At 38.8% G+C, this 23,441-nt stretch overlaps 2 protein-coding genes across 4 annotated transcripts in view; both read right to left on the reverse strand.

The window, feature by feature from the left end:
- The window catches only part of ccnf (cyclin F), a 42,328-nt gene extending 21,342 nt beyond the window's left edge, over nt 1-20,986 (reverse strand). Inside the window, exons 1-4 of one of the 3 annotated variants that reach the window (XR_013794525.1) lie at nt 2,636-2,857; nt 994-1,148; nt 795-901; nt 47-114 (exon numbers count right to left, since the gene is read on the reverse strand). Coding sequence is in view for 2 of the 3 variants with exons in the window: in XM_079585637.1 (XP_079441763.1) it covers nt 47-114; nt 795-901; nt 994-1,148; nt 2,636-2,648 (343 nt within the window). In the remaining variant the exon portion in view is untranslated. Of the gene's footprint in view, nt 1-46; nt 115-794; nt 902-993; nt 1,149-2,635; nt 2,861-20,872 lie in introns of those variants that run through there. The other 2 variants (XM_079585638.1, XM_079585637.1) reach the window with 2 other exon arrangements.
- LOC306984627 (transmembrane protein 100) lies at nt 13,667-17,954 on the reverse strand. The gene has a single exon (XM_079586137.1). The coding sequence runs from the start codon at nt 17,805-17,807 to the stop codon at nt 17,421-17,423; it is 387 nt and encodes a 128-aa protein (XP_079442263.1). The 5' UTR covers nt 17,808-17,954; the 3' UTR covers nt 13,667-17,420.
- Nucleotides 20,987-23,441: the final 2,455 nt, after the last annotated feature.

The following is a 23,441-nucleotide window of genomic DNA, read 5'->3' on the forward strand; positions in this document are numbered from 1 at the left end:
CGGTCAATTACAACACTCAAAAAAATTAAATACTGTAGAAACTTACGCCCTTCATTGTACAAATATGCAATTCCTAGTTTCACAGCAGCTTCAAAGTTTCCTTTCTCCGCAGCCCTAGATATTGTCGAGGACGAGAAGGAATTTAATGAGAAAATTCATTTAAAAATGTGGTATTATGGACATCAAACAGGAACTAGCATGCTTTGGTAAATGCAATTTAGTCATTACCAGGAAATATCATGAAATTAGAAGAAGAAGAAAATTCCCAGGCATGAAAATTATTCAATTCAATCATTTCTACAGTGAATGTATACCCATAACATATCCTTAAATAGTTCACAAACTGATCAATCAATCAGCGAATCAGTCTGAATTCAAATTATAAAGGGTTAGCTCGGCCAAATATGAAAATCCTGTCACCGATTATTCACCGTTATGTCATTCTGTTTACCATATTTGAGCATTGTGTATGCATGTTTATGTGAATACAAGCCTCAATTAAATCTGTTCATTATATAAACCAATCGTGCCTCTTCTGAAGACTTGGAATAAACCGCTCGATTCACATGGATTTATTTTACGATCTCTTCATGAACGTTTTGAAGCGTCAGACTTTCAATGGAGAGGCAGAGATCTCTCAGATTTCATTGAAAACACCTTCATTTGTGCTTCAAAAATGAACGAAAGTCTTACGGGTTTGGAACGACATAGGAATGAGTAAATGATGAGAGAATTTTCAAACCCTTACTTAGATAAGTCGTAAATATGGTGAAAACTTTGTTGTATAATCATACCTCTCAAAGAGCCAAACGGTGTTGAGGGCCGGCCAGCGGTCTTTGAAGCTCACTCGTGCCCAGACACTTGAGTTACTATCAATAATGTCACGGAGATGAGAATGAACCTGCGGGATCACATGACATTCGACATCACAAATGCCCTTTTAGTTAACAGGGAATTTCTGAAGTTTTAAGTAAGGCGTCCATCTTGACGAACCGCTCTGATGGAGAGGAGATCCTCAGCGGACAGGCATTGGAGGACATACAGGAGCAGCTCCTCAGGAAGAGACAGCAGCGTGACGGCAGACGCACGCTTTCGGACACGCTTCCGGACAGGGAGAGAGAAACATTTGGCACATCGACAGTGGAGCACTAGAAACAGAGAAAATCATGATTAAACAACACAGAAGCAAAATTGTTTTATTACATTTTGAATGAAATTGCAGGCCAAGTGTGTGGCCAAGAACTTCTTGAAAGAAACATTTGCGAAATTGCAGTTCGTCACTGTTATTGTGGCCTATACTTGTCGATTAACTGTCCGTTTTGATGTTATTAATGTCAATAACTGGGTTTGTTTAGACCATTAAGTTCACCTAAAATTTAAAATGTACCCCATGATTTAGGCCTACTCACCCTGAAGCCATCCTTGGTGTATATGACATTCTTCTTTCAGACAAACAAAAATATCCTGGCTCTTCAAAGCTTATAATAGGAGTGAATAGTAACTGAGATTTTGAGGCCCAAAAAGCACATCATAAAATGAAGGCCTTCCGAAGCATAGAGATTGAGCAAATTATGGGATAATTTTCATTTTGGGTGAACTACTACTTACAGAATTATTCACTATGCTTACTGTAAGTTTAAAAATCTACCTACTGTTTGATCAAATAATAGTGCACATATTCTGTTCTTAAATGTTTTTGTTAATTTAGAGTCTAATACAAGTATTCATACAGGTAGGCTACATCTTATTTTATAGCATTAAGCTGTATTTAATAAAAAATATCTGCATTATATTGGTCACTCTGTCAGCTAGATATCTAAACATTAAATATAAATAAGCAAAAACCTTTATTGGTTGAGCACTGTAAAAAGTACTTTAGTGGTAACGTTACCAGTATGGTATACTTTGAAATACACTGTGGTGCCAATATTAATATATTCATACCATGGCATAGGCCTACTTTTTACAACAAGGTAACTTACTTCAAGTGATATCAAATTCAAAATTGCTTTATTGACATGAATGTAAATATAATATAGCCAAATCAAATACAATATCACGGTACTACCACAGTACAAGCCCATTCAACCATGGTATTACTAAGGTATTTTTGTATACTAAGATGTTGCATTGCGAAATATAGGTGACCAGAAGAGGCTATTTACGGTTTAAACTCATTTAAAAGCTTAAAGATACATTAACACAAGTATAAAACACAAATTGTAACTAATAACTGTTAGTTTTGTTAGTTTGCAATGGCAGTTTTGACATGCTCAGAACCAGTAGCCAGTTTTCCCTCCTTATTCATAAACCAGTTATGGGACAGAGGACAACTGACCTATCTTTAGGAGATATTACCTCAGTATGTATTAAGGACAAATCAATAACATGGTTATGGATATGGGAAGAATATTTATGTTGAAGTAATGAAAGTTTACTTCAATTATATACAGGTTAACGGGTCAGTAACGTACGTCTCAACTTTGTAAGCATTTAAAAAAAAAACTTCAGCTCTGATTATGATGTAATCGAAAGATTAATGTTCATCAATGTTGATGAAATATGTACAGACGCATTTACAACTGAAACATTAATTATTCGATGAGATTTAAGTAACTTAACGTTAGTTACTTACCGCCCGCTTTCATTTCAAGGAAGGATTAGAAAAGTCAGTCTGCAGCGATAATGCTTCACAGTGATCCGAAATTAATACTTAAATCTGTGAGTATTAGACCTTAAATTAATATAATCAGTTTTACTGATTAACCTACTTCATTACTGTTAACTATGTTGGACTGTTTAAAACACAACTCTCCTCTAACCCAACCATGCAACTTCCATTAAGCCCCTCCCCCCTATCGCTTAGCCACGCCTGCGCGGACAGTTTAAACATCAACTCTGGACGCTCACTGGCCAGAAGACGGATACGCCCATCAAGGTCGCTGCTGCGCTCTGATTGGCTTTCGCGTAAACCTCGAAGCGCAATTGGTCAATTCTTCTGAACAGATAAAAGGCGTCGATGTATTGGCTGAAAAGATGCTATTTCGAATTACGCGCTTCCAGTGCTGTGGGACCATGGGGCAGCAGTGGTTCAGGGGTTTCGCTTCGCTCGGAGAATTCTGGGAGATGTAGTATATTATTGCATAACATTAGCGAAATCAGTCAGAAGAAATGTGTATTTTTTCATATATTAAATCAAATTAATTTGTAAGACTTACGTCCAAAGCAACCCTTAAACAGAGCCTGTAATACGATAAACTAAACACATTTGGCTAACCAAAGTGTTTCTGCTATAACTTACCTCATATGCTGTTAAAAATAATAATATATGCCTACTAGGGCGGCTATGTTCTGTTAAATAATACATTGTATTCAAATAATATTAATGAATCGTTTCAACCTTTTTTAATTACCCCATTTATTTAAAAAAAAAAAAAATCCTTTAAAAGAAAGATCCTTGATTTTTAAAATATGGTTACATGTTTACCAATTACAAACATAGTAACAATTGTATCATTATTATTTAATGCATTTAATGAATCCCTAAAAACAAAACAGAAACACTATATATTTGTATGTAAATTTGTATCAAAATGTATTTCATTAACCCATTAACATATTTACTGACATATAACTTGAGACTTAGTAATATATAAATATTATAATTAAACTTTATTTGGAGTACTTCTTTATTGCAGTGTACATTTCTTAATATTAAGCCTAAAATGTGTTTTAATATCACTATTATAAGGATAGTATGATCACTGTATAATATTAGTAAATGTAAGATATTTAAAGTGTACCTCAAGTATACTTGCAATAGTTTCACTTTAGCACAGGTCAAACTTAAGTATATCTTTAGTTGAACCTCAGCGCTATTTCCGGATAACTAAAGAATACAAAGGCTTTAAGTAGCCTATATCAATTTAGTATACCAAAATGCATATTTATATTGCATAAGTACAATATGTAAATGTTTTTGTAGTAGCCTACACTTGGCATAAAACAAATGTATTTCAAATACATGTTGTTATATTTATTTTTCACTGGGGTCTTTTTATGAAAACAAACCAAACGTAGATGAGGTATTGATCACAGTTTTATTATGTGAGAAGGAGGACAGGCATAAAACGAATCGCTATTGATTGTTGGGTCAATGGTCGACACAGTTCAGCAGTCATTTTACAAACACACCGAAAGCAAAATGCTGCGACCTAATAATCAGAATCAAATATTGTGGATTTCACAATAAGACCTTGGCTTTGACACAATGTCTTTCAGTTCAGGAAAGTTAAATCATTCTCACATGTTTATCAGTGTCTCGATGGCTCGAAAGGTTGGCATTAATGATTCCTTTGCATTGCACAAAAGGTTCTTCATAGTGGGAAAAAGGTTTAAATGATGTTCGGTTTCACTGAAAGATTCTTTAGGGAACTTAAAATAGGTATTCTATGGCATCGCAGCAACAAAAAAAACCCTTTTTGAAACCTTTATTTTTAAGAGTGCATTGAGACTTTGTCATGAATATGGGTTGTGTGTTCATGGTAACCGTCACAAAGTGCTGACGATTAGCTTTCATCAAGCCTGTCACGTCTGACAGAGTGATTATTAGTGGCTTTCCGCATAGACAAAGAGAACAGGGGGAAAACGCCACACATATAATGGAATGACTATTCATTTGAGTCATAACTCATGTCATTTTTGTTTGGTTATCCATGATGCATTCCTCAATCTTAACTGTTTATCAATAGGCTTGTGCATATATATTGCATCATTTTAAAAGTGTAGCAAAAAGCTATTGATACTAATCAACTGCATGCATGATTGAAGTGTCTATTCAAGTCATAAAAGCTTTGCATCTTGTTAAAGAAAGCATCTTGTACGCATTTGAGCCAGTAATCTAATCAGGTGACAGTGCTGTGAAGAGCAAGAGGTGCTTTAGTCGCTCATTGAGAATTAGATTATTGGCAGCAACAAGTAATGAATATAAACAACTGCATTTAACTGAGTTACAGAAAGCTTGCTTAGATGCTGGTGGTGAGTACCTTTATGTGATATGATATTCATCTGTTTATTGTTTTTTCACCCGTTGAAAGATGTATACGCAAGGTTTTGACTTCACTTGAACTTTGATGCAGGTCTGAAGGTTTTTGAACTGGCACAGAGATAACAGCCTCCACTGACGGCGTATATTTACGCTTATACAAAGGAACAGAATTATGCTTTCCAAATGACCAGCATTAAATGGGAGTGTGTGCACCTGTACAATGAAAGGGTCCAAATGAGGGCTGAATTGACAATGGATGTGTTTCCATGGCAACCGGAAACGAAACGATATTATATTTTTAAAACCAGGTGTAGCGGATCGTGTCTCTCAGAGGATCTGGAAGATTCCAGTTGATTTTCAGTGTTTATTGGCTCTCAGTGGAAGACATGTAAAATAAACGTGAGATATAGCAGCGTGCTTAAAATTCTTCACACAAGACTGAACTCAGTGACCATTCGAAAAATAAGTATCCTTGTGTTTAAGTATTTTTCAGTTAAACAGGCTTTCAGAAATATGTTCGGGTCAAGATCAGGCACTTAAACTTTAGTAAATATAACTCTTGATTATTTACACAATATTGACAAAATGAACAGAATGGGAATAAATCAGTGAGGGGCTGATGGTTTGCTTACATGAGGACGTCAACTTGAAAAGAATTGATAATCAGATTTAAGACAAATCAAACAGGATTGAATGTTTTAAAGTCGGCGTGAAATGGAAGTTGCGATGTATTTTCCTTTCCTTTTTGTGATGTTTAAGTAAAAGATTCTCGAACAAATGTAGGGCGGGGCTTGATTTTGTCCATGTGAATTTGATTGGATGGTTGTGGTTTGCTATTGGTGGAACCCATGTGAGTGACAGGTTGCTCCGCCCTCATGCCAGTAAACACATCATCAGAGAAGAGATGATGTAAGAGGGAGGGGAAGTAATTTTGATTAAGATTACGAGCGCACATGAAAAGACGTGCACGGAAATATAATTTAAACTGCAATAAAGGAGTGATTCCATAAAAAAAAAAGATGTCAATTTTGATTTCATGGTGATTTTAAAGGGATAGTTAACCCAAAAATGAAAATTCAGTCATCATTTACTCACCCTCAAGTTGTTTCAAACCTGTATGAGTTTCTTTCTTCTGTTGAACACAAAAGAAGATATTTTGAAGAATGTTGGTGACCAGACAGTTGATGGACCCCATTGACTTCCATAGTAAGAAAAAAAGATACTATGGAAGTCAATGGGGACCCAATCTAACAGCACAAAACATGACAGAATGAATCAAATCTGTTGATACTCACTGGACTTTGAACTGTCGATTTCCCTCCAAAATTATTCTTCTTCTTTTTTTAACGGTGGTTGGCATCTATCTTATTGGTGCATTACCGCCACCATCTGTTCCGGAGTGTGGATCAATTATACCGTGATAGGAATCTGTCAATTCCCCAATGCGTTTGTTTCCCTGTATTTGTATTTCCTTGTGTTTAAGTTTCACCCGTTTGGATTATCTTCGTTTATATTTGAATAAAATGCAATTAGATCTTCGCCTCTCCTCTTCCCTGCTCCACCTAAGACAGATTACATTAGAAAATCGCAGCAATAGCAAACGATCCAATCAATTCCCAAAGGAAAAAAATCGAGTCTCGCCCTACATTTTTTTTCTTGTTGGAGAAGCTGTTGTGTGTCACAATAGGGAAGAAAAGACTATCGCAACTTCCGTTTTATATTGCATTGCAATTCGCAAGCATTTCCATCAGTTTGTGTACCAGTTCTAACCCTTTTAAAAATATAAATGTTGTATTTCCATTGCATTTCCATCAGCATGTTCACGGGAGACTTTGTGTTTATTTACTCATCAGCTCTCTCGATTAATGGTGCTAAATTCTCTTTCTAATTACATCTTTCAGTAATCATGGATTGAGCCAGCTGGTTATTTTAAACTCACTGAACCGTATTTAGTACAAATATTTGTCTTGGCGAAACAGGAAACGGATCATCCTTATTTATTTTGACATTCCTGCCGTGCAGTTCTCCCTGTGTGAGCTGAATCTGAGGATAATTGAAGAACCCCAAGCAGGCGATTTTCCAGGAAACTCTCGCTGTTTAATTGGTGGATAAATGCAGTGGAACATCTGGTAGAGTTCACCCTGCCATCTGATGCAACAGTCAATTTAGCACCTCCATTTACCCTACTCAAGTTTTCCTCACAGGGATAATTCGCCCCCCTCTCGTGAAAAGGCTGTTTGATGGCACAAAATGGGACGTCTAAAAGCCATGCAAGGACTTCTAAGATGCTGTAATTTTATTTGCTTTGAAAGATTATATCAAACTGCAGTTTGCCTCTGTGAGGCATCATTGTGCGTTCTGGGACAGAGATGTTAGGTGGGAGACATTTTTAGCAGTTTTAGCATAGTCATTAATGCAATTATCACATGCACATCCCCTCTTCAGCTTTGGAAAGATGATTATGGACGGTTTTCTATATTAAGTAGGATATAGTGTATTTTTAGTTGTGCTTGTGAAAAAAAATCCAACTGACTGACATTTAAGAAGGGATCAGAGCTATATCTAGGAGTAGAGAGTACTTTTTTCCATTTGTTACACATTTGTGGGATGCATATATACAATAAAATAAATCTAAATAAAGGTTTTAGGTGCATAATAGTATATATACTTAAAGAATAATACAATGCAAACCGAATGCAGAGTCTTTTGACTTGGGTCAGTGAGCAACAACCTAACTACCCAAAACATCCTAAAAACACCAACACCATAGTAACAAAACCTCCTGACAGCATAACAACCATCTGGAAACACCCTAGCAACACCCTGGCAAGCAGCCAAACACCCTAGTGATGTCCTAGCAACCACCCAAAATATAGAAACAGCATAGAAACAACAAAACCACATAGCAATGGCCCTGGCAACCGCCCAGAAAACCCTACAAACAACAAAAAACACCCTAGCAAGCAGCCAAACACCCTAGCAACCACCCAGAATATAGGAACAACAAAACCACATAGCAATGCCCTGGCAACCACTCAGAAAACTATAGCATCAACAAAAAACACCCTAGCAACACCCAAACACCCTTGTGGTGCCCTAGCCACCAGTCATAATATAGAAACAGCATTAAAAACATCAAAACCACATAGCAATGCCCTGGCAACCATCCAGAAAACCCTAGCAACAACAACAAAAAAACACACTGGCTAGCCGCTAAACACCCTAATGATGCCCTAGCCACCACAGACATGCATAGAAACAACAAAGCCACATAGCAATGCCCTGGCAACCACAAAGACCTCCTTACAGCATATCAACCATCTAGAAACACCCTGGCAAGCAGCCAAACACCCTAGTAATGCCCTGGCAACCATTTGGCATCCTGGCCAAATTTGCATCCTGGCATCCTGGCATCCTGGCCAAATTTGCCCCTTGGCCGCTGTCCATCATGGCCTTCTAATCATCCTCATACACTGATTGGCTTCATCACTGTCTCCTCTCCACCAGTAAGCTGGTGTGTGGTGGGCGTTCTGGCGCAATATGGCTGCCGTCGCATCATCCAAGTGGATGCTGCACATTGGTGGTGGTTGAGGAGATTCCCCCCTTCTATGTAAAGCGCTTTGAGGTCTCAGATAAAGCGCTATAAAAAAAATAAATAAAAATAAAAATAAAAAAAACCACCCAGAAAACCCTAGAAACAAGAGAAAAAAAAAACAGTATACCGGTAACCACACAGAAACACACTGGCAAGCAACCAAACACCCTAGCGATGCCCTAGCAACCACCCAGAATATAGAAACAACCTAGAAACCACATAGCAATGCCCTGGCAGAAAACCATGGCAACTAAACAAAATATCCTAACATTATAGCAACCACATAGTAACAGACTAGATACTGCATATCATCGCCCTGGTAACCACCCACAACAAACTATCATGGTAGCTGCTCACATTTTAATTTACAAAAGTTATTTACATTCTTTGGCCAATAAAAACAGCATATTGGCCAATAAAATAAAACGCCAGTTTTTTTCATCCTTGTATTTTACTGCCACTTGGAGAAAAAAGAAGCTTGAGGGAATACTCTAAAAACAATTTTTTAGAAAAAGAGACGGAAAGCAAAAAGCTTTGCCTTTTATCACTACTCAATTAACAACTTAAAGTTCAACGAAACGTGACCTATTTTTAAAGCCGCCCACTTTTCTCAGCACTCAGAGAGGAAGCAGGCGTGCTGAAGTTGCGCTGAATCCGTGTGCATGTGAGAAGGCAGGAAAGGGAGCTGGTGTAATTGATCGGAGAGTTCAGTGGAGCGGGAGAGGTCAGCGCCGGCCAGCTCTAAAGTCAAGACTGGGTGGAACGGGGAGGAAAAGCTTCGCTGCCAGGATTCCTGTAATCTACCCTGACCATCACACGCCCAGAGTCGCCTCCTGTGGCCTTTTCCCCTTTTCCCTAAATCAACCTGTTTCCTGCTCAAACATTCACACGCTAACGTTTAGAGTCTCTGGTGGAAGGGCACGGACGTTTCACACGGCACGCTCGGTTTTGTGGGAAATTACCTGTGGTTAGGTAGTGCCTGAGCGCATTTGAGAAGTGGAAAGCGAGGATATGGAAAGAAAGTGCTCGGATTGTTAATGGATTTCTCATACGGAAGAAATGCAGAGTAAGAACAGCACTATATTGATCCTGAACAAAAGCTGTTTGTCTCGCTGACTATCCTAATCACACTTTTGGAATTCCCCCAAAAGAACACAAGGCTGAGATTGGAGAAGTGAGAGCAAAAAATCAGCAAGTTAAGCATAATAACCCGCAATTACACATTGTTGTGTACACAATATGTGCTGAGGAATAACTCAAATGCGTGGCCCAAAAGGATTGGATTTCAATTCACATTTATTTGTATAGCACTTTTCACAATACACAATCGTTTCAAAGCAGCTTTACAGAAAAGGCACGCTTCTACATTTCAGTTTAGAGAGTAATCCGTTAGCAGATGTGACTGTGTACAAGTTATGTCCATATGTCCAGAAATGTACAGTTCTGTATTTATTATGAAGTATTGCTACTGGCCTATAAGGCTCCTGTGTATTTAACTGATCTTCTTTCGTCCTACAATCCATCACGCTCTTTAAGATCACAAAACTCAGGGCTTCTGGTAGTACCTAGAATATTTAAGTCCGCTTAAGGAGGGAGAGCGTCTCCTAAACTCTGCAATAGCCGTCCTGATAATGACGGCAACAAATGATGCCAACTCTGAATCAACATACACAACTGCCAAATTGTCTATATATTGTAATCATTTTGATCACAACTTGTAATGGCTTTAATGAGATCATTGTTTCTGCCTAAACGAATACATGATGTAAGCGAACAGCATGATTTGTATCATCTTAGAACTAGCTTTTCTGCATCAGAAACTGAGAGCATGTTCCAAAGCTAAGCAATGTTTCTGAGGTGGAAGAAGGCTGTTTTTGTAACATATGAAATGTGATTTTCGACAAGCTGCTGTCTAATATAACTCTCAGGTCTTTTACTGTAGACAGAGGATGAAGTAACAGTACAGTTTTGGTCCACCTCAGTCATATCTGAATAAAATAGAAGAAAATTACTGGTCATCCAATATTTTATATCTTTAACACTCTGTCAACTTGGATAATTTAGAGATTTTATCTGGTCATGTTGAAATATATAACTAAGTATCATTAGAATAACAGTGGAAACTTATTCCATGTTTTCTTATCATATTACCAAGTGGCAGCATATATATTGAAAATAGCAGAGGGCCTAACACAGATCCTTGAGGCACTCCATAATTTACTGACGTTAACTTAGATACTTCCCCATTTAAATAGACAAAATGGTAAAGGTCTGATAGGTACGATCTAAACCATCTTAAAGTAACACTTCTGCGGAGTGATTTGCTCATGTACACGCTGTCTAGCTGGAGCCGTTTACCTCTAGTCTTTGTGCTAAGCTAGGCTAGCGGTGGCTGCGTCAGACAGTTACGGCATCCACAGAGATGAAAAGGGTATGTATGGACTTATCTAACTCTGGGGGATAAGGTGAATAAGCTAAAGTCCCCAAAAGTCGGTGTGTTCCTTTAATGCCTGAATACCAGTCAATTTTGTAGTCAATCTATGAGTATTTTTGATCTGTAGTGTCGAACGCAGCACTAAGATCAAGTAAAACTAGAATTTAGACACAGCCTTGGTCAGAAGCTAGAAGTCAGTCATTTGTAATTTTAACAGTTTCTGTGCTATGATGGGACCTGAATCCAGACTAAAATTTAGATATTGTATTGCAGGAATGAGCACAATTGAGCGGACACAATTTGTTCTAGTGTTTTAGACATGAATAGAATATTTGAAATGGGTCTTTACTTTGCGAATTCATTTGGATCTAATTGTGGTTTCTTAATGAGAGGCTTAATAACTGCCAGCTTGAACGATCTTGGAACATGACCTGGAGATAAAGACGAGTTAATAATATTGAGAAGAGGCTCTTCTGCTTCTGGTAACATTTCTTTCATTAATTTAGTGGGTATTGGATCTAATAAACATGTTGTTGGTTTAGCTGTAATGATAGGTTTAATTAACATAGCTGTAAAGCACAGCAATTGTTCTTGAGGGATGATAATCATAAAAATGCTACCAAATCATAAAATGCTACCAAAGGCTGAACATTTACAATTGTATTTCTGATGCTTTCAATTTACTCAAGAGTAGAAATTCGTCATTACTACTAAACTGTGATGGAATATTCAGTTCAGGACAGGTGATGTATGTTTATTTGTTAAAGGTGGGGTAGGCAATTTGTTTTATAAACATTTTTTGTTGTACCGTAATTACAAGATGGCAACCCGTGACGTTCTACCCGGAGCTGTTAACAGACTCAGACTCGGATTTATGCTTAATGTCTACATTATCAACGCTGAAGTTATTTTGCAGCAGTCAGGTAGTACAAGTAAGAGCTCTGTAAGTTGTTTACGTTCATTATTGTTGTAATGTTATGTGCTTTGAGAAAGACTCTGAGCTTGGCAGACCCTGTCAGCTGTGTGCGATCATGTGTTCATGAAGGAGGTGTGGCTTTAAAGAGCGCTCTGAAGGGAGGGTTGAATCTCATGCTAACTTGCTATTGCTAGCCATTCCGCAATTGCCTACTCTACCTTTAATCTAGCCACTGTACTAAATAAAAACCTTGGGTTATTATGATTATTTTCTGTGAGTTTGCAGAGATGCTCGATCCTGGCTGCTTTTAGAGCCCTTTAGCGAGACTAACTGTCTTTCCACGTGATTCTAAAGACCTCTAAATTAGTTTGTTTCCATTTGCACTCTAGATTACGAGTTTCTCTCTTGAGAGCATGAGTAATACTGTTGAACCATGGCGCAGTACTTTTATCTCTAATCTTTTTTCAATCTGAAGGGTGCAATTTCTAATGTACTATAGTGCCCATTCAGCCAGTCATTTCATCAAGTTCATAATTTAAACAAAATTATAATATATTTACTGCAACAAAGTTTCTGCAAAGTCCCTATATGAGATTTTCCATCTCAATACACATGCAACACATTCACCGCATTATGCTTCTAGTAAGTGGAGTCTCTTGACTGAAGCCCTTCAGCTGACTTGAGGGATTATTCGGTACATGCTTGCGGATTTACAAATTGAGATTGTTTTTCCATTGGCCATGGCTGTGACGTCCAACTCAATTATCTCTGACTTAACACTTCTTGTCTGAGATGCCTGCAGAAACTCAGCAAGATTTCTGTCTGTTGATTGGTGCTAAACTCGACAGCAGTGCGTTTAGGTTGGTCAAACATCTTCATATGGAAAAAAGATGTCAGCTACAATAATGTAAGCTTGTAAAAGCATCAAAAGCGTCAGTATTATTTCCTCATGAAAAGCGGACACCAACTGGCAAACAAAATAAAAATTTCAAAGCTCAAATTTCATTATGATTTTTCAAATACATGAGCACACATGCAGAGAGAGAGAGAAAGCAGGCAGCCTTTAAAGAGAAAATCCCTGTGACTCACACACTTTCTGTCTGTCTCTCTGAAGATATTTATAGATCTGCCCGCAGGGACCATGGTTCCATATAGATTTACTAGAATCAAAAGCCAGAGGGTGAAGGTATAACATTTTTTCCACAAAAACTATCCCTCAGGGCTGAACATCCAGGCATGTTCTGTATTTCTAGGAATTTCATTTTTCTTCTTCAACTACTTTAAATCTGTAGCTTAAGCTGCTACTTAAAGTATTAAAGAAGCTACATTGAAGCTAAATGTGATATGTATGGCACGCAGGCAAAATTATTTAAAGTATAGATAGATAGATAGATAGATAGATAGATAGATAGATAGATAGATAGATAGATAGATGATAGATAGATAGATGGATAGATAGATAGATAGATAGATAGATCATTTTAACAATCTAAAGAACCTTTTACAACTATAAAGAACCTTTTGTGGGATAGAAAGATTATATGGATATTTAAAGTTCTTCATGGAACCATCGATTCCAATAAAGAACCTTTATTTTTAAGAGTATACTACTTTTACTTTTAGTTACATGACACCACAGGTAACGACAAAGTACAATGACACGGTGATAACTATTTCACATAACAGTTCTTTAATAGAATTTTTCAAAAGTCTTTTTAATATGAATATAAATGTAAAAATATAAATAACTAATATTTACATCACATAGTTTGACACAGAATACAGATTTTGGCATTTGTTGCCTCCAGCTTAAGAGAAAAAGCATTCTGGAGAATGCAAGGGTGGCAAAAAACACGCTCTCAGAACAAGAGAGGTAGATTTACTCTTTCTCGTTCCAAAAATATGAAACAGTAGAACAGTTATTCATTCACGACTCACTCATTCACAACAACTTTGCCACTTTCAACATGAAACAAGAGCAAGTTTCAAGAACAAAACCGCATGGACAGGGTTGCGTTTCTCGTAAGCCTTAGTAGATTGTAGAACAATTGCCACCAATGGTCTCTACGAGCAACTTAACTCACGATGCTTTTGAGAAACGAAGCCTAGGTCAGTACATTGGGGGTACAGATGTGGATTTAAGTACAACAGAAGACTGTAAGGCGATAACAGAAGACTGTAAGGCGATAAACGAAGCTAAGTATATATAAATACTTAATATATGGTCCCAATATGTTTGATTGTGCATTCCTCATATAGCCGTGACATTCTACTCACGTCTCTTCCATGAAATTGCACAACTCTGTAAATGTGTTCACCCTCTATAAACCTCCCTCCTTTCCAGCTCTTGTAAAAGGGCTGAAGAAAATCTGAAAACTGGAGGAAATCATGCGAACAACTACTTCCAGATATGCATGGAAAACGATCACACAGGAAGGCCAAAAATCTGTATAATAAAAAAAAAGAACATTTTACGTTTGAGTATATTTTCAGATATCAAAACACAAACTGCACCGCATTCGTTTCAGCGCTTTTGCAAAATTATGTTTTAAGGGTGATCAGATATTTTTCCTGAAAATCGATGCAAAAAAAGATATTGAAATTTTTTTGCGGGGGGGGGGGGGGGGGGGGTGGATGCAGTGATCTTAATTTGATCATGTAAACAACTATCTTGGATTACTGGCTTTCCATGATACAATCAGGTGCTCCATTAGGGGTCAGTCACAGATATCCCAAGAGATCTCATCTGGTCCCTTTCCCACTTAAACACCAGCTTCATCCCTGATTTAGCCTGATTCTAGTCTGCTTTTTCCCGTGCTGCATTAAGAGCATTGTGAACAGTGTTTAAAATGCGGTCGGAAACTCACTTTTAGCTTTTAGCACGCTGTAAAACAACACAAGGCGGCAATCTATTTTTGTAAAGGAACAAAAACCACATTCTGGCGTGAAGCTAGTAAAAATGCTAAAGGAGGCAAAGGCAGTTTAAAGCACGCACATCGGTCAACGAAAAGGCACTGTGTTTATCCCTAGCCATGTAGTCAGACGTCACTGTTAAAAATCAATCCCATCTGGACGTGCCCCAAGTGCAACCGCTGAGTTGCATGCCATGCGCACGCATTCACTCCAAAAACGTGTTTCTAGTTACAATAAGCTTAGCCTCAAACTTGCATGTCTATTTAAATGACAAACGAGATCTCGTTCATGTCTCAAAAATGTCTTTAGCGATGAGATTAAATGGAGGGCAAATGGAGAAAAAGACCCAGTTATCTCACGTGTTTTCTCAACAATGTCTCAAAACTGCTCAGATTTGAGTTCCCAATATGGACACAAATCGTTTTCATGCAAGAACAAATTAGTTCAGATATCCAGATTAATTGTATATCTCTAAACCCCTACTGTATTTGAATAATTATCTCAATTTGTGTCTATTTTTATTTCTCTAAAGCTTTTATTTCTCCAAGGTTGATACTTAAACACGACTGAGGCATTCATTAAATATCCTGAGCTATGAAAGAGTGATCAAATCTTCCTCTGGGCTCAAACAAGTCCGAGCTTGTGCTAACAGCCAAATGCTTCAAAAACTGCCTTTTTTTTTTAAGTACTCAAGGTTGTTAATCCTCTCTCTTTCTCGGTTTATTTTCTTTCTCTTGTGCACAAGGATTCTCAAATCCACTCTTCAACATGGTCAAAACACCTCAATCGATACGCTTTCCGTGAAAGGAAAAGGGTATTAACCTCTGAATTGGTATGGATTTCTGTCCATCTCCAAATGTTATTCTTCACACAGAGTTTTCTGAGTGTTCCCATGATTTATAGGACTTTTGAAAGCTAAACTTTTTCCAAAAAGGAAAATTCTGTCATCATTTACTCGCCCTGATGTGGTTCCAAATCGGTATGACTTTCCATCAGCTGCGGAGCATAAAGGAAGATATTTTAAAAAATGTGTCCGCATTTGTGGGTCAAGATGCATATGTGTCCCGTTTTTTGTTCTGTTCTTACAAAAAAAGTGTTGTTTTGGACCCCACTGAGTTTCAAAATATCTTATTTTGTCTTCCACAGAGGAAAAAAAAAGTATGTCATACAGGTTTGGAAGGACATGAGAGTGAGAGAATGATGAAAGAATATTCATTTTTAATTAATTATGGAACAATGTGCCAAATGATCAAGGCAACGGATGTAAGCTCCAGCCTTTGTGGGCTCTGACCAGGTCAGGGTGACGACATATTTATGCGTGTTGTTTTTGGGAGTGAGGAGAACATGATAAAATAGCTGAGTTTGAGTTTTAAAGCTGGCACTGGAAGAGGAAAAGAGAGACCGAGGGGTGAAACAGAGCTAAGGTACTGTACCATGCTAAGTCCTAACGCTTGCTCAAGGCACTGGAACAAGAAACAAAAACTTTACACACACTTTTCGTGTACCCTTGTGGCATCTTTTTTTCCCCCTAGTAATCCTGCTCATCTGTCTGACAGGAAATTAATGTTCTATTCAGGCTATCTCAGAACAAAAGGGCCTTAGGCTTGCTTTGCCTTTCTCTGAACCGTGTCGTTATAAAATTCCTCTGCGGTTGTTTTTTCCCGAATACCGGCTATATGAGGTCCATGAAGAGTCCTGAATTTGCCAGATAGAATCTCACTCACACACACACACACACACATACACAATCCAATGCAAAATTCCTTCAACACATTGTACAGCCGTGTAAAAATCCCAATAAATCAATCTCGGATCTTTGTGTCCTTAATATCAATTGCTGCCCCCTTGTCCTAAATCATTAGCGGCTACGATTGACAGAGGGCTGACAGCGAAAGAGGCCGAGCAGGTGTCTTGTCTCTCTAGTAGTCCATCCTCCACGCACGCACACACACACACACACACACACACACACACACACACACATTCTCGACCTCTCCAGTCCGCGTTCTCTTCCTATCCTGATCCGCAGCTGCCGGTTCTAGCCGGCAGACGCAGGTTCAAGTTCCACTCCGTGTTAAAGCTTACACATTGCTACGGTGTCACTGGACGGGCGAATGACGTGCGACGGTGACGGAGGTGAACTCCTCTTTCGACGCGGTGTCCGGTTGCCACCGCTGGCCCACTTCTCCGCTCGTCACAGGAATGCGAGAGACTGACAGCGGCGTTGACGGCAGCAGTGGCTCCAGGAATGGCTCGCAGTTAGTGTTAAGTGTCCTGTGTGTGTGTGTGTGTGTGTGTGCATGCGGGGATGTACGTCCTCTTCCAGGGTTGTTTTGATACCAGACACCTGCTGAGCGACGGTAAACTGCATGCGTGACTCCGGTGAACCTTCATGCCTCCGGCCTTTTCCATGGGATACTCTGAGAGGGCCTGTCCTCGGCCACCTGAGCGGACAAGAATCTTGTTAAAAATAAAAAGAAAGGTCTATTTTCCCCGTCACTGTTTCCGGATGCTCTCACAGGGGACACTGTTCAGAGCTGAAAGAACCCCCTTCCTTCTTTTTCCTGCGCTTCTTCTTATGGGCCGTCCAGCAAGCGGTCGCCATCAGCACCAGGATCAGCCCCGCGATCAGCAGGAACACGGACACCACCTTGGTCTGCGGGAGATCGTTATACGCGTACGTCACCCCGGTCCCGGCAACTCCAATCACCAACGAGATGATCCCGAAGGGAAAGATGCAGCGGTACCAGGACTTCTCCATCCCTCCCGTGGCTTGCGAGAGCCTCTCTAGGGACGTAAGGACCTCGGGGACTTTGTGTCCTCCTTCTTGTGACTGTCCCTCCAGGGTTGGGGCTGTTGTTGTCTGCGGCTGGCAGGTGAAGTGCCCAGGGGTGCATCCCATCTTAAAGCCAGGATGCAGGAAACACAACAACAAGGATGCGCTCAAGAGAGGAAACGCAATATATGGAAGTGAAGATCCTCTCACAACGTCAGTGTGTTTGTCAGTGGCACGGTGCTCTGCCTCTCGAGCCCTGCAGCAGCACGTTGAACACACGCGCAGACAGAATGAGCACTGCTATATATGAGGCCAGAAGGAGGGGCGGAGTCAAGCGGCAGCCCGGAGAATCTGATTGGCTGCAGCTGCACTCTGACGTGAAATGCCATAGTATGAGACTGGGCAGCGGAGAGCAAACAGGAAAGGAGGGGGGAGGTGGGGTGGAGTTAACCATTCCAGCACCGTTCACTAAAATCCACCCACTCCTTCTCCATTCTCTTGCTGCGACTTGCTTGTAAGAGAACGAGTGCATGGAGGGGATGACAGAGTAATTGGATGGGAATGGGACTATTTAAGTGCTCATTTAATAAGGAGCTTATTTTATACAGACACGCAGCCCGAGAGCACGGCAAAACGCACGCCGGCTAATATCTGATGGATTCAGAGACTCCGTTCGCGCACGTTCTGCTGCGCACCCACGCACTTTTGGCCTCCCACGCCGCACTAACACACAAAACACTGCCAAATGCTTGATGGGGGGGGCTCTGAACGGATGTCCATTTTTAATCCTACAGAGTTTATTCCCTGTCACGGATTGTGCACTGGAGGAAGAATCAATTTGAGCAAGGGAGTGGGAGAGATCGTATGCGCCCACGGCAATGCCAGTGCAATTTATCAACTAGTCTCGTCTCTCACGTGAATTAATTTTGGCCATGAACAGGGAGGCAATGCTGACAGACAATGAGGTGTGAAGATTTGTGCTTTTTGCTATTGACGACTACAATGGGAGACCCGCACCAGGTCACATACCTCCTGTTGGGTAATTTGCATTGGTTAAAAAAAAAAAATTCAATCTGCTTTTTATATGTCCCTAATACCACATCCTAACCAGACCGTTTCCAAGGGGAATTAATTTGTCGGTCCACACTAAAAGCAGAAATTCAGCACATCATGATACAAACAGACAATCAGAAAGAACTTAAGCAGGATGTTGGATTCCCTCTGGGTGTCAGTACGCGACTCCACAGAAATCAAAACCAAGCAACTGAAAATATTCTAGTTATCAGATTAACATGGAAATGCATCACTTGTTTCTTTTATCTCATTGTGCCCGGTTAGTTGTCCTGTCACTCAAACTGACAAGCTTGATACAACACACAAGAAGTACAACTGGAGTGTGTCTAATTCAAATTGGAATGACAGGAAGAGGAATTTACTAAATTGTACAGGTGATGCATTCTAGGAAATGAAGGGTTCTTCCACCCTGGTCGACAAAGGTTAATTCTCTCTTTCTTTCTTTCTTTCTTTCTTTCTTTCTTTCTTTCTTTCTTTCTTTCTGTTTATCTATATGTATATCTATCTATCTATCTTTCTGTCTGTCTATCTATATCTATCTTTCTGTCTGTCTGTCTATGTCTATATCTATCTGTCTGTCTGTCTGTGTCTATATCTATCTATCTTTCTGTCTGTCTGTCTATATCTATCTGTCTGTCTGTGTCTATATCTATCTATCTGTCTGTCTGTCTGTGTCTATATCTATCTATCTTTCTGTCTGTCTATATCTATCTGTCTGTCTGTGTCTATATCTATCTATCTTTCTGTCTGTCTATATCTATCTGTCTGTCTATGTCTATATCTATCTTTCTGTCTGTCTGTCTATCTATCTGTCTATCTGTCTGTCTGTCTGTATCTATCTATCTATCTATCTATCTATCTATCTATCTATCTTTCTGTCTGTCTATGTCTATATCTATATCTATCTATCTTTCTGTCTGTCTGTATCTATCTATATGTCTGTCTGTCTGTCTGTCTGTCTGTCTGTCTATCTATCTATCTATCTATCTATCTATCTATCTATCTGTCTATCTGTCTGTATGTATCTATCTATCTATCTATCTATCTATCTATCTATCTGTCTATGTCTATCTATCTTTCTGTCTGTCTCTGTCTGTATCTATCTATATGTCTGTCTGTCTGTCTATCTATCTATCTATCTATCTATCTATCTATCTATCTATCTATCTATCTATCTATCTGTCTGTCTGTCTGTATCTATCTATCTTTCTGTCTGTCTATCTATATCTATCTTTCTATCTGTCTGTCTGTCAATATCTATCTTTGTCTATGTCTATATCTGTCTGTCTGTCTATATTTTGAATTCCAATTCTGCATTCTGTTTGATATTCCCTTCATTCAAATTCAGGAATTTATTCGGAAATTAGAATGCAACCCTGACAGGAACGAGCAATAACACTGAATTTGTATTGTGTGTATATTCCAACATGCTGTGCACTGTCTAAAAACTCCCACCTTATTGAACAAATGACATTTAAAGGATCAATCTCTGATCACCATGTCTGTTTTATACAGACATGACTGATGCTGTCCACTGGAAAAAAAAAAAAAAACCTTCCTTATGGCATCAACTGAGGACAACAAATCCCGAAAAGCCCAAAATGACCACTTATTAAAGCCTCTTTCAAATACACTAAAGTTCACTAAATAAGTAATGGATCCAAGCCTCTCGTCCATACACAACCAAATATTATGCCTAATAAGACTGACATTCATAATAAGTGGTTCCCGCTCGGTTTATCCCACTGTGAGGTGAAATCGAAGGAGGAGCATAAACACAGAGTTAACTGATGTCTGGTGACTCAGCCCCACGCCAGCACGGACATACCGAGGGAGAAATCAAGACGTAGGAGAGAAAGAGAGAGACGGGGTGGGAAAGATGGATAATATAGAGAGGGGGTGGCGAATGAGTGAGACCGCCGAAGGAGCGCATTAAATAATGCTTTGCTCCTCTTAGATTGTGGCATGCTGTTCATTTACTGCTCTTATATGTCGTCGGTTTATGTTGTAAGATGCTTTGGTAAAACCATCCATGTAAATGTACCACATACAATCATTTCAGCTCATCAATAAGTTGTTCAAATGAAGGGGAAACACATTTACAGTAATATACTCACTGTCTTTTTACGTCACATCTACAGTCGTAATCGAGTCCTGTGCAAGTGTCAGATATTGAGGCCTCGGGCAAAACCATGAGTTCCTCCACCTAAAAGTACAATTCAGAAACTTCAAAGCTCAATTAAAAAACTTACATCACGAATGATTAATGCAGGTTCACTAAAATACAACCTAACCTCCCATTCAGTTGCTTGCTAGCTAAGCGTATGTACTGGTAATGCATTTCCTGTGCATTTTTACAAAAAAAAATCTTTGTAAATCAATAGTATGCAATCTATACGTAGACTTTAAGTGGACAATATTCCTGCAATAGCATCTTCTGCAGGAGATTTGTCTCAAGATGTCCACAAGATCCATTAAAGACACATAAAAGGCACAAACGCCTTTTGAATGTGTGCCAAAGTGACAATTTGACTATGACATTTGAAGATTTATCTCTATGGGTGGACACGTATTTTTTAGGATTACTTCACAGCTCCTTTCCCACTATTGCTTTTCCAGGAAGGGTTGATGATATTCCTAGGAATCTAGATATGAATGTTATTACTGGACTTATAAGCCTGAGAATTCGTGCTCCGACATTTCAACGATCCTAAATAGCTCACACACAACCTTTTTCCCTCCTGACATCACTATTTCTTCTGTTCATTATTATTCCTTCCTTTCTCAAAGCATTGTACAATGAGGAAGACCCCCGGGGCTGCGGCTGAATGAAGACTCGTGTGAATGAGTAAGCAGCTGGATAAACCGCAGGGAGAGAAAAAAAGATTTTATTGACATGGTTTGTGCAAGAAATGAGAGATTTAAAGCTGTTGGAAAGGCAAATGTAATGCAGGCCGAATGTTTAAAAGTCAAGAGCAGATAAGCCCTTCACACTGCCATATGCCATACGGGTTCAAGAGCTGAATGTGATGAACTTGTAATACTTTTGGCAAATAATATTCTGCACAGAAGGCAGCCACTCTGTCAAATGGGGGGAAAAAAATGCTGTCGTTATGCATTCGTCCACATGACGTTTCAAATCTGTATGATTTTCTTCTGAGGAACACAAAACATATCAGGAAGAATATCTAAGCTGATCTTTTCCATTCAACAAAATCATGAAGATAAATTACAATAATATTTTCTGTATCACTACAAAAATACTTCAAATCCAGTGCCATCTAAATGACATCTTTTTAGAAAAGACATGTGGCAACATCATTGGTCTTCACTTATTTCATAGAGCAATCATCAGTGACGTCATTCTCTTTCATTGTATGGGAAAAAAAGCAGGAGGTTCTCCGCCCGCCTGACATTTCCTTTTGTGTTTCATGGAAGAATGGAACATGGTGAGTAAATGCTGACAGTTTGAGGGAACTTAAAGGGAAAGTTCACCTAAAATTTTTAACTCTGTCATCATTTACTTGTTCCAAACCTTTATGAATTTCTTTCTTCTGCTGAAGACAAAAGAAGATATTTTGAAGAACGTCTGTAACCAAACAGTTGATGGACCCCATTGACTTCCATTTTTTTTTTTCATCAGATGGAAGTCAATTGTTTGGTTACCAACATTCTTCAAAATATCTTCTTTTGTCTTCAGCAGAAGAAAGGAATAAACTTTAAAAAAATAAATGAATAAAAAAACTTTTTTCAGCTACAACATTTTTCATTTTCATTTAGATTAACTTGATATACTATATAACTAAAACTGGAAATAAAATAAAAATAAAAATGATAGATATATTTTAAAATAAAAACAAAAATAACAAAAAACAACAAAATTACTAAAACTAAAATTAAAGTAAAAGCAGAAAATATAAAACAAAAACGGATAAAATTTTTTAACAAAAATAAACTATAATAACACTGGCTGGCTACAATGAAGCGATGACTACCAATTGGTGATTGGCTCTTATTTTGAAGGCGGGACTTCCTTTACTAGAGATGCCACAATGCGCATTGTAGTTTCTCCCAATTTAAAGTAAAACCAGCTCACTGTCTTAGTATATACAATACAATACGAGTAGTGTGTACACAGTACACTGAAAATGAAAAAGAGAGTGCCAAGTTGGATGAAAAAATGACCTTATAAAGTTCATACTCTAGACGGTAGAGTACATAGTAAGTGCATATAGAGTATAATGCGTCATTTGGGACACAACTTTTGATTGTACTCAGCATTGATTCCTATATCGTTTCATGTTTGCATCAAAATAAGGCATGAAAACACATCTTGCATAATATTTGGTAACTTGAAAACTTTTGCAACCATCTTGGATTTATGTTCACAGAGCTCATTGCAATGCATTCTGGGATTGGTTTCTCGGTGAAGGATACATGAAAGCTGAGGCGCCATCTTAAAGTCGGCATGAAACGGAGGATGTGAGAGTCTTCTCTTCCCTATTGTGGCGTATATCTGAGTGAAACGGCCTCTCGAACAAGAACAAATGTAGGGCGGGGCTTGATTTTGTCATAGGGAATTGATTGGATGGTTGTGGTTTGCTATTGGTTGATCTCGTGTGAGTGACAGTTTGCCCCGCCCTCACACAAGTGAACACTTCATCATAGACAAGAAGAGATGTCCTT

Source organism: Phoxinus phoxinus (assembly GCF_949152265.1).
Source record: "Phoxinus phoxinus genome assembly, chromosome: 1".
Lineage (NCBI taxonomy): Eukaryota > Metazoa > Chordata > Actinopteri > Cypriniformes > Leuciscidae > Phoxinus > Phoxinus phoxinus.

Coding starts and splice junctions, on each gene's coding strand:
- LOC306984627 (XM_079586137.1), bottom strand. CDS start 17,807: ATGGGATGCACCCCTGGGCACTTCACCTGCCAGCCGCAGACAACAACA.